This window comes from Carcharodon carcharias, chromosome 20 (genome assembly GCF_017639515.1).
Source record: "Carcharodon carcharias isolate sCarCar2 chromosome 20, sCarCar2.pri, whole genome shotgun sequence".
Taxonomy (NCBI): domain Eukaryota; kingdom Metazoa; phylum Chordata; class Chondrichthyes; order Lamniformes; family Lamnidae; genus Carcharodon; species Carcharodon carcharias.
The window spans coordinates 112,666,132-112,678,237 of record NC_054486.1 but is presented as its reverse complement, the minus strand read 5'-3'; the positions used below and the strand labels follow the sequence as shown (position 1 = coordinate 112,678,237).

The window sequence follows — 12,106 nt, the reverse complement described above, 5'->3', positions numbered from 1 at the left end:
TCTCCTCACCGTCCAAGGGCCCAAACACTCCTTTCAAGTGAAGCAGCATTTCACTTGCACTTCCCTCAATTTAGTCTACTGCATTCGCTGCTCCTAATACGGTTTCCTCTACATTGGAGAGACCAAACGCAGACTGGGTGACCGCTTTGCCAAACACCTTCAGTCTGTCTGCAAGCATGACCCAGACCTCCCTGTCGCTTGCCATTTCAACACTCCACCCTGCTCTCATACCCACATGTCTGTCCTTGGCCTGCTGCATTGTTCCAGTGAAGCCCAACGCAAACTGCAGGAACAGCACCTCATCTTCCGACTAGGCACTTTACAGCCTTCCGGACTGAATATTGAGTTCAACAATTTTAGATCATGAGCTCTCTCCTCCATCCCCACCCCCTTTCTGATCCCCCCTTTTTTTTCCAATAACTTATATAGATTTTTCTTTTCCCACCTATTTCCATTATTTTTAAATGTATTTCCATCCATTGTTTTATCTCTACCTTTTAGCCTATTTCGATCCCTTCACCCCTACCCCACCCCACCCCCACTAGGTCTATCTGTACCTTGCTCATCCTGCTTTCTACCCTTAATTAGCACATTCCTTAGATAATATCACCACCTTCAACACCTCTTTGACCTTTTGTCTGTGACATCTTTTGGCAATCTCCACCTATCACTGGCCCTCTATCCAGCTCTACCTGTCCCACCCCCCCTTAAACTAGCTTATATTTCACCTCTTTTCTATTTTTCCTTAGTTCTGTTGAAGGGTCACTCAGACTCGAAACGTTAACTGTGTTCCTCTCTGCAGATGCTGCCAGACCTGCTGAGTTTTTCCAGAATTTTCTGCCTGTCAGGCGGGCGGGCCTGACCCAATCTCCGGTGGGCGGGGAGTCGATCCTCGCCTGAGAAGTGGGCCCTGCTGCCATTTTACATGGGCGGCCAATTAAGGCCCCCCCCCAGCGTGACCCCCAGCGGGAAGCACTATGTGCTCCCTGTGTGGGTGGGGGGGGTGGGGGGTGGGGGGGGATTCCCCAAAAGCGAGAGAGCGCTCTTTCACACATGCGCACGATAGAGCGCACATCTCCCTGAGGCTAAGTGCTGCCTCAGGGAGATCGCTGACACTTTTAAAAAGATTAAAAATAGAAAAAAACAATTCCCTAACATGTCCCCCTCATGAGATGGGGCAGGTTCATAAATTACGGTGTGTGGTGCTGGTGGAGGGAGTGAATAGTTAAAGACGCTGAATCAGGTCTGATCAAGCAGGTTGGACTGTGGGAGCTGCACTCCTCCAGGCAAGTGGGGAGTATTCCATCACAGTCCTCACTTCCATCACACTCAGTGAGTGAACGCTGTCTTTCCCAGCAGCTCCCTCCGACGCTGTGTTGTGCCCTGTTTCTTTGTGCTGCCTAAACAGAGGAACTTACAGTCACGTGCAGCTGTTCCCATTGACTTTCCAGAATCGCCACCTGTTCTTGGAATCCAACTGCTGCTTCGGGAACAAGGTGTTTGCTGAGGTCTGCTTTCACTCTGTTCAACTCAACAAGCCTGTTGGACCAGTGTCGCAATGATTCTCCCAGCTCCTGCCATTCAAAACAGACGCACAGTTACAGGACCCATCCCATCCCATCCACGTGGAGTTTGTGTGTGTCGAATGGACAGTCTGGGAGGAAGGGGAGGGGACTGGAAACAATGAGGATCTATTCAGAGTGAGGGTGCTGTCGTGGTAATGTCACTGGACTAGTAATGCACAGGTCCACATCTATGCTCTGTGGACATGGGTTCAAATCCCACCACAACAGCGGGTGGAACTTAAATTCAATTAATAAATGTAGAATATAAAGCTAGTCTCAGTAATGGGTGACCATGGAACTATCATCGAATGTGTTGTAAAACCCCATCTGGGTCACTAATGCCCTTTAGGGAGGGAAATCTTCCATCCTTACCCGGTCTGGCCTAGCCTACATGTAACTCCAGGTCCACAGCCATGTGGTTGACTCTTAACTGCCCTCTGAAATGGCCTAGTAAGCCACTCAGTTCCAGGGTAATTAGGGATGGGCAACAAATGCTGGCCTTGCCAGCGACATAAAAGGATTTTTAAGACTATTATGTGTGAGACTACATGAGTCTGTCCGTGCATGTCCTGCAACCATTTGCCATTCCTGCCACTACTCAAATCCTCACTGGTGAGTAACTCACCAACATTCACCTGCTGGGCTGCCCACATGTGGAATAGGCACTGCCCCCATCGTTCATTCATTCAGTTAAAAATCAGGGCACGTTATAACTGGCACTAAAGCAAAATACTGAAGATGCTGGAAATCTAAAACAAAAGCAGTAAATGCTGGAAATACTCAGCAGGTCAGGCAGAATGCAACAGTTAACATTTCAGATCAGTAACTTTGGGTAGACCTGAAAAGTTAACTCTGTTTGTCTCTCCATCGATGCTGCATGACCTGCTGAGTATTTCCAGAATTTTCTGCTTGCTTATTTATGTCTTACCTGGAGTTTCTTTTGCTCTTTCTGCAGGTCTTCACTGGACTGGGGCATCTCCTTCTTCAAATCCGCTCTGAATTCTTGGAGTTTGAGACCCAACTCAGTTACCTCCTCCCCACACCTGTCACACATCTGTCCAGAGAAACACAGAGACACAGGATGGTGGGTGGCAGGGTATATGGGCTGGTCACAGCAGTAAACTGTCACCTATTTATAAAGGGAGTACTCGTCTGCCCACTTAGGTAGATGTAAAAGAATCCATTCCATGGTGCCCTGGCCATTATTTACTCCTGAGTCAATATAACTGAAACCATTCTCTGGTCATCATCACATTGTTGTCCATGGGCCTTGCTCAATGCAACTTGGCAGCTGTGTTTCCTGCTTTATAGCAGCAACTACACTTCAAATGGGCTTCATGCACTGGAAAGCGCTTGGAAGATCCTGAGGCCATGAAAGGTGCTATATAAATGCGCGTTCTGTCTTCTCATTGACCAGTCAGCCTGGATCAGTAACGGGGACCTGGAGGGACAGACCTGTCCCCAGTGGCCAGGATTCTTCCCACTTGGAAACAGGTAACTAAAGGCTAAAGCGTAGGAACTGTGAGAGGCTCAAGAGGACCCCGTACTGTGCAGTATCTCGTTAAACTTTGACCTGGGCACACTCCTCCAACTAACAAACTCTTCACCAACCGACTACTCCAGATGGGGGAGTAGGTGGGGAGGATGATGTCTATCTGGGGCTAAATCACAGTCCCCTTGGCGCTTTAGTTTGGGATTCCTTTGCCTTGGTGATGAAAACGTGCACAGGTCAGTCTGTGGGTGACAGGAAGGCAGTATGGAGTGTACCTTCTCAATGTTGGTCAGTTTTATTCTCTTGTCCTTTAACTGTAAGTTAGTGGATTCCCAGGCCTCCTGCAGCTGTGACAGTTGGCCCTCAAGCGATGTCTGCGCTGCAGAGTCAGCCGCTGACAGGAGCTCTCTCCCCATCTCCAGTGTCCATGTGTAGCGAGACTGGTGGCGCTGGAGGTTCCTCTCTTGGTGCTTGGAGATGAACAGAGTCATTAAGGTTCTCACACAAACTGGTTAACATTCCCACAAAAGATCATCAATATTCAGGCTGAGGGCTGATATGTGGAATCGTAAAATGATACAACAGAGAGAGAGGCCATTCGGTCTGTTGTGCCTCTGCTGGCTTCTCGAAAGAGCTGCTCAATGTATCCACCTCGCCCTACACTTGCCCAGGAAACTCTGCACATATCTCCTTTTCAAGGATTTATCCAACTCTCTTCTGAAAATGATTGAATCTGCTTACAACACCCTTTCAGACAGGGCGTTCCAGATCACCACAACTCACTGGGTAAATTCTTTTCTCTCCGCTCACTTCTGGTCTTTTTGCCAATCACCTTAAATTTGCGTCTTCTCATGACCACCCCTTCTGCCACTGAAATACTTTCTTCCTATTGGATCTGATTTAACCCATCATGTGTGGCTGGCCGAGATTCTCCAGTATTGATTCCTAGGCAAAGTGCAATGTTGGTGTCTGGTCCGCTGTTTGCACTGTGACCCCTGACTGCACGTGGGCTGCGTTACTGCTGCTCGCTGCATTACTTTATCTTAGCGCGTGTACACAGCGACGCTGCTAAAAGCCAGAGAGCTTTGCGAATGGATAAAAGAATCGAAAAGGCTTAATGAGTGTAAGGGAGTTTTGACAGGGTGAATAAGGGTGACTATTCCCAGTGACAGGAAGGTCAGTCAGTATAGGAAACAAATTTAACATAATCGGCAAAAGGCCCAGGGTGAAAAGGAAAAGGATTTTTGTTTTGTGATCTGGAATACGCTGCCTGAAAAAGGGCCGGAGCAGGTTGAACAGTAACTTTCAAAAGGGAATTGGGTAAATACTTGATGGGAAAAAAATTTGTGGGGCAATGAGGGAAAGAGCAGTGGAGGAGTCGAAATAATTGGATAGCTCTCTCAAAGGGCCAGCATTGGCACGATGGGCTGAGTGGCCTCCTTCTGCATAGTGGGGTAATGAACATTTGTGAAAGCAGTAAAAAGGAATTAAAACCGTAACCAGCTGGATTCATTCAGAGTATGTTTGATATTCAAATGTGTGTCTAATCCCACAGGGGAGGCTGGAGGTTTTTTGATGAATTTACCAGGCCTTGATATCATGTGGAGTGAATCGAATTGGCTGGAGACTGGCATCCGTGATGCTGGGGGCCTTAGGCGGAGGTCAAGATGGATCATCCACTCAGTGCTTTTGGTTGAAGGTTGTTGCAAATGCTCCAGCCTGGTTCTTGCACCGATGTGCTGGGCTATCCCATATTGAGGATGGGGATATTTGTGGAGCCTCCTCCTCCAGTGAGTTGTTTAATTGTCCAGCAGAATTCGCAATGGCACAGGATGGCACATTCCCACCAAGGAACACGCATACTCCCATTCTTTAAGAGTGCAAGTTCCCCTCAAACTAGTTGACAGAGCCGCTTACCTTAACATCCTCAGTCAGGGTGTGGAGCTGCTGCAGACTGTAACAGCTCACATTACCCATGGCCCACAGCTGGTTTGAAGTGGCGGTGAGCAGTTTGTGCAGTTTGGCCATGGAGTTGCTATGGCAACACCACCGGTTGACGAGGGTACAGATGGTGTCTTGGCGTTGCCGGATTTTCCGGACCAGTCCGTGCCAGCGCTCCTTCAGGGCGGAAAGATTCAGGGCGAAGGTGCTTCTGGGAAAAAAGAAGGGCATTATTATTGAGAAAAGCTTTCCCGTTTGTCCCTGATGCCATTTCCCCTCTATCATACAAACAAACGAACTAGGAGCAGAAGTAGGCCATTCGGCCCCCCTGCTCTGCTATTCAATAAGGTCATGGCTGATCTGTTTGTGTTTCGAATTCCACATTCCCATCTACCCCCGATAACATTCGATTCTCTTGCCTAACAAGAATCTATCTATCTATCTCCGCCTTAAAAATACTCAGTGACCCCGCCTCCACCACCTTCTGAGGCAGAGAGTTCCAAAGTCACACAACCCTCTGAGAGAAATAATTTCTCCTCATCTCTGTCCTATAAGATGGGGTCTCACCAATGCCCTGTATAACTGAAGCATAACATCCTTACTTTTATGTCCAATTATTTTTGTAATAAAGGATAACATCCCATTAGCCTTCTCGATTACTCACTGTATCTGCATACTAACCTTTTGTGACTCATGCACGAGAACACCTAGATCCCTCTGCTCCTCGGAATTCTGCAGTCATTCTCCATTTAAGTAATACTCTGCTTTTTTACTCTTCCTGTCAAAGGGAACCACATTATGCTCCATCTGCCAGATTTTTGCCCACTCACTCAACCTATCTATATCCATCTGCAAACTCCTCATGTCTTCTTCACAACACACTTTCCTACTTATCTTTGTGTCATCCACAAATTCAGCCACCATGCCTTCTCTCCCCTTGTCTATGTCATTGATGTAAATTGCAAAAAGTTGAGGCCCCAGTACAGACCCCCTGTGAGACTCCACTCGTCACATTCTGCCAATCAGACAAAGACCCATTTATGCATACTCTCTGCATTCTGCCAGCCAGCCAACCCTTTATCCAGGCTAATATGTTACCCTCTACACCAGGAGCTTTTATATTTTCTTTATAACCTTTGATGTTACACCATATCAAATGCCTTCTGGACATCCAAGTACAGCACATCTACAGGCTCTCCTTTATCCACAAGCGCATGTTACTCCTTCAAAGGGCTCCAGTAAATTGGTTAAACATGATTTCCCTTTCACTAAACCATGCTGGCCTTTCCCAATTACCTTAAGTTTTTCTAAGTGCCCAGCTATAATCTCTTTAATGACTGACCCTAACACCTTCCCCATGACAGACATCAAGCTAACTGGCCTATAGTTTCTTGTTTTCTGCCCTTCTTGAAGTTGTTACTTTCCAGTCTGATGGAACCATTCCAGAATCCAGGGAATTTTGGAAAATTAACACAAATGCACCTATTACTTCATTAGTCACCTCCTTTAAGACCCTACGATGAAGTCCATCAGGACCCGGAGACTTGTCAGCCCACAGCTCCATCAGGTTCCTCAATACCACTTCCCTAGTGATTGTAATTTCACCAAGTTCCCCTCTCCCTTCCACCTCCTGATTTACAGCTATTACTGAAATGTTTTTTGTATCCTCTATAGTGAAGACAGAAGCAAAATATGTGTTTGTTTCATCTGCTATTTCCTTATTATCACTATTAACTCCCCACTGTCACTCTCTAGAGGACCAACACTCACTTTACTTACTCTTATCCTGTTTAGATACCTGTAGAAACTCTTGCTATCTGTTTTTGCACTTCTAGCTAGCTTCCTCTCATACTCTAACTTCTTTTTCCTGATTAATCTTTTAGTCATTCTCTGCCATTCTTTATATCCTGACCAATCATCTGACCACTTGTCTTTGCGCAGTTATATGCTTTTTTCTTAAGTTTAATGATTTCCCTAACTTCTTTAGTTAACCACAGATGCTGGGTCCTCCCCTTAGAATTTTTCTTTATAGTAGGAACATACTTACTCTGAGTATTCTGAAACATCCCTTTAAATGTCTGCCACTGCTTCTCTATTGAATTATCCCCTAGCCTAGTATCCCAGTTCACTTCAGCCAGCTCAGCTTTCACATAATTGCCCTTATTTAAGTTTATAATACTAGTCTTAGACCCACTCTTCTCCCTTTCATACTGGATGTAAAATTCAATCCTATTGCATTTACTGCCACCTAGGGGTGCCTTTACCCTGAGGTCATTAATTAATCCTGTCACATTACACAATACCAAGTCCAATAAAACCTCCTGTCTGGTTGGTTCCAGGGTGTGCTGCTCTAAGCAACTATCTCAAAAGCATTCTATAAACTCTTCATCCAGGCTACTGCTGCCATTCTGATTTTTCCAGTTTATATGTAGATTAAATTCACCCATGACTATTGCTGTCCCTTTAACATAAACACCCAATATTTCTTCTTGTGTACTTTGTCGTACATTGTGGTTACTGTTAGGGGGGCCTGCAGATCACTCCCACCAGTGACCTCTTTCCCCTAGTATTCCTCCTCTCCAAACCGATTCTACACCCTGATCTCCTGAACTAAGGTCATCTCCAATTATTGTACAAATGCCGCCCTTGATTAACAGCGCTACCCCTCCACCTTTACCTAGCTTCCTTCTCTTCTTGAAAGTCATGTACTCCTCAATATTCAGGATTCAGTCCTTGTCATTCTGAAGCCACCTCTCGGCAATGGCTATCAGATCATAATCCTGACGGGTCATCATGGGAATGGTCCAACTACCACCTGGACCCTAAAGAGATCATTCTCCCCAAACTTTGCCCCTATTACAGGGCAGGAGGTTCTCCCTGGGCAGAGTAGAGACCTGCAGCTTCAGAGTTCTGCCTCATTGGGTTTCCCCTCAGGATGCTCCCAGCCTTCTGGGGGCCAACCCTCACCAGTGACCACTGACAACCCCAGCAAAGGAAGGGGAGGGGGGCAATCAGAAGGCGATGCTGGTGAGGGGATTTAGGTAAAGAGTGGAACATGGGGAACGGAGTGGAGAGATGGTAGAATGGAGAGCAAGCTCCGGTGTAAATTTTAGTAACTCTATAAAATCCAGCTGCTCTAGGCAATACCTCACCTCTCCTGGATATCATCGCTTGGGATCAGAGTCAGGGCCTCAAGAACAACAGAATCCAAGATCTGGTGTGCGATTGAAACCTCTGTCTGGAAAAGCTGCAACAGGAGCAGAATTAAACTTAACAATCAGGTTATCTCCAGATCAAGATTGGAGTTCCAGCTCTGAGCTCTCCTGCAACCTCCTCCCCACAACCACCACCACCCCCTCAACCTGGTACCACCCAGCACAGCTACAGGTAAAACACACAGGGATGTCTGTTTAAAACCAGCAACATTCAGCAGGTCAGGCAGCATCTGCAGAGAGAAAAGGAATAAAGAAAGACAGATTCGCATTTCTGTAGCGCCTTTCAAAACCTCAGGACAGCCCAAAGTGAGTTACAGCCAATGAAGTACTTTTGAAGTGTAGTTACCGTCATAATTTAGGAAAGAAAGCAGCCATGTTAACTGCTGGAACAAACCCGTGTGCACCTCACCACATCTGTAAGGAGCTTCCTTAAAGGTGCAGGCAAACGCTCATTTTGCCAAAAGTGGTGGGTGATTATCTTAAAAGATGCAGACACACCGGCTGCACACCCAGGCAGGAGGTGGGGGGGAGACAGTGATGGAGTGGTAATGTCACTGGACCAGTAATCCAGAGGCCCAGGCTAATACTCTGGATCACAGTTCAAAACCCACCACAACAGCTGGTGGATTTTGAATTCACTTAATAAATCTGGAATTGAAAGTTGGTCTCAGTGATGGTGAACCTGGTCCCAGTGATGGTGAAGTTGGTCCCAGTGACGGTGAAGTTGGTCCCAGTGACGGTGAAGTTGGTCCCAGTGATGGTGAACCTGGTCCCAGTGACGGTGAAGTTGGTCCCAGTGATGGTGAAGCTGGTCCCAGTGACGGTGACGTTGGTCCCAGTGACGGTGAAGCTGGTCCCAGTGACGGTGAAGCTGGTCCCAGTGACGGTGAAGTTGGTCCCAGTGACGGTGAAGCTGGTCCCAGTGGTGGTGAAGTTGGTCCCAGTGATGGTGAAGCTGGTCCCAGTGACGGTGAAGCTGGTCCCAGTGACGGTGAAGTTGGTCTCAGTGATAGTGAAGCTGGTCCCAGTGACGGTGACCATGAAACTATTGTCGTGAAAACCCAGCTGATTCATTAATGCTGATTTTGCCACAAATCTGCCATCCTTAACTGGCCTGGTCTACATGTGACTCCAGACCCAAAGCAATGTGATTGGCTCTTTACTGTCCTCTGAAATGTCCAAACAAGCCACTCAGTTCAAAGGCAATTAAGGATGGACAATAAATCCTGGCCATGCCAATGACGCCCACATCCCGTGAATGAATAAAGAAAATAAACATCTCTGGAACTGTGATTGTTGGGGGTTGGGGTAGTTGTGGTGCTGCTGGAGGAAACCAGAGCGGAGATCCCGGCACCTCCAGCCAGAGCAGTGAAGCAGAGTGCCAGGGTCCCGTTAAGGAGAGGCTGGCTGCGGGACCCTGGAGTGGGAATGAGAGTGAGAGAGAGGGGGTGGGGGAGTGAGAGATTGAGTAGGTACAGGTTGCGCGTATAGGTATTAGGTACAGGTTGCGCGTATATGTATCAGGTACAAGTTGCGCGTATAGGTATTAGGTACAGGTTGCGCGTATATGTATCAGGTACAGGTTGCGCGTATAGGTATTAGGTACAGGTTGCGCGTATATGTATCAGGTACAGGTTGCACGTATAGGTATTAGGTACAGGTTGCGCGTATATGTATCAGGTACAGGTTGCACGTATAGGTATTAGGTACAGGTTGAGTGTCAGGTATCAGGTACAGGTTGCGCGTATAGGTATTAGGTACAGGTTGCGTGTCAGGTATCAGGTACAGGTTGCGTGTATAGGTATTAGGTACAGGTTGCGTGTATAGGTATTAGGTAAGGTTGCACATATGTGTATCAGGTACAGGTTGCGCGTATAGGTATTAGGTACAGGTTGCGTGTATAGGTATTAGGTACAGGTTGCGCGTATATGTATCAGGTACAGGTTGCGCGTATAGGTATTAGGTACAGGTTGCGCGTATAGGTATCAGGTACAGGTTGCGCGTATAGGTATTAGGTACAGGTTGCGCGTATATGTATCAGGTACAGGTTGCGTGTATAGGTATCAGGTACAGGTTGCGCGTATAGGTATTAGGTACAGGTTGCACGTATATGTATCAGGTACAGGTTGCGCGTATAGGTAGCAGATACAGCTGAAGTTAACTGAAGCCACAATTGAAAGCCAAAAATGCCTTGGAAAAAAACAACTGATCAGGTGGCATTCCCATGGTAAAGATTTATTTGTTTTGTTAGAGGCCAGAGAAGCCACATAGGTCCTTTGAGATATTTAGTGCGGTGGTTAGGATTGAGGAGTAGGACATGGATGACATGGTAAATCTATAATTTGTATTCATTTTCACTCCTGAAGACAATACAGTGGTGGGTGCAAATGTTTTAGATATTGGTTCCTTAAATGTAAGCTTGATGCCTGAAAGCTTGTTACCCATGTGCCAAGCCCCATTCAGCCACATCCAGGGAGGAAAGCAGGAACAAGAGTAGGCCATTCAGCCCCTTGAGTTTGCTCTGTCATTCAGTTAAATTACAGCCATTCTGTATCTTAACTCTATTTACCCAGTTTTGTTCCATATCCTGTAAGTAAAGTTTTCTGTAATTCACGTTGTCAATAGGCTTGAATTAAATAATTTAACTGTTGCACAATGTTCGAAACGTACATTTTTCACTTAAAAAGCATAGTTTTACTGACATTTGGGGACTCAAATGATTAATACATAAGAAAACAACATAACAATAGATGTAGAAATGATATGGTCAACACATTTTCTTAGATCTCCTGCACCTTAAAATTTCCCTGGGGAGGCGGGGTTTAATGCCCCTTTAAGGGTGAGGTGTGGGGACTGATCTCACCTCATGAGTTTCCTGTTGTTCCTTCAGCCCCTCAAAGCTGCCGGCAATATCAACTGTCAGCGCCCCCTCCATCTTCTCCAGAAACTGTCTCCATCGCTCACACTTCTGGCCAAAGCTCTCCCCTTGCAGCATAACAGCCTGCAGTTTACTGAAACCACAAATAATAACCCACGATAATTCAGAATAAAAGAATCGCCATTTTCAACCCTAGCACACTTTATGGTCTAGCAACAACAACTTGCATTTATACGGTGCCTTTAACATGGTAAAGCTTCTCAGGGCGCTTCACATTATCAAATAAAATTTGACACTCAGCCACATAAGGAGCTATTTGGGCAGATGACCAAAAGCAGGGTCAAAGGAGGAGGTTTTAAGGAGTGTCTTATAGAAGGAAAATCAGGCAGAGAGGTTTAGAGAGGGAATTCCAGAGCTTGGGGCCCCAGGCAGCTGAAGGCACGGCCGCCAATGGTGGAGCGATTAAAATCAGGGATGCTCGTGAGGCCAGAATTAGAGAAACACAGAGATCTCAGAGGGTCGTGAGGTTGGAGGAGATTACAGAGATAAGGAGGGGTATGAGACCACGGAGGGATTTGAAAACAAGGATGAGACTTTAAAATCGAGGAGTTGCTTAACTGGGAGCCAGTGCAGGTCAGTAAGTATCGGGGTAATAGGTGAACAGGGTTTGATGCAAGCTATGTTAAGGGCAGCGGAGTTTTGGACGAATGTAAGTTTACAGAGGGTAGATTGTGGGAGACCAGCCCGAGGTGTGTTGGAACAATCAAGTCTAGAATTAATGAAGTCATGAATGAGGGTTTCAGGAGCAGATGAGTTGAGGTAGGGATGAGGTCGAACGATGTGACAGAGGTGGAAGTAAGTGGTCTCAGTGTTGGTGCAAACAAGGTCAGAATCTCATCACAAAATCGAATGTGACACCGAGGTTGCGAGCAGATTGGCTTAATCTCAGGCTGTCGCCAGGTAGAGGAGTGGAGTTGGTTGCTAGGGAAGGGAGTTTGGAGCAGTCACTGAAAGC

General features: G+C 46.6%; 1 protein-coding gene across 1 annotated transcript in view; it reads right to left on the bottom strand.

Moving 5' to 3' along the window:
* LOC121292388 (nesprin-2-like) overlaps positions 1-11,221 on the bottom strand; it is a 62,134-nt gene extending 50,913 nt beyond the window's left edge. The window contains exons 1-6 of the mRNA XM_041214238.1: positions 11,077-11,221; positions 8,151-8,245; positions 4,975-5,209; positions 3,333-3,527; positions 2,494-2,619; positions 1,419-1,574 (exon numbers count right to left, since the gene is read on the bottom strand). Of these exons, the coding sequence (XP_041070172.1) occupies positions 1,419-1,574; positions 2,494-2,619; positions 3,333-3,527; positions 4,975-5,209; positions 8,151-8,245; positions 11,077-11,208 (939 nt within the window). The 5' untranslated portion in view covers positions 11,209-11,221. The remainder of the gene's footprint in view (positions 1-1,418; positions 1,575-2,493; positions 2,620-3,332; positions 3,528-4,974; positions 5,210-8,150; positions 8,246-11,076) is intronic.
* Between the last annotated feature and the right edge of the window lie 885 nt (positions 11,222-12,106).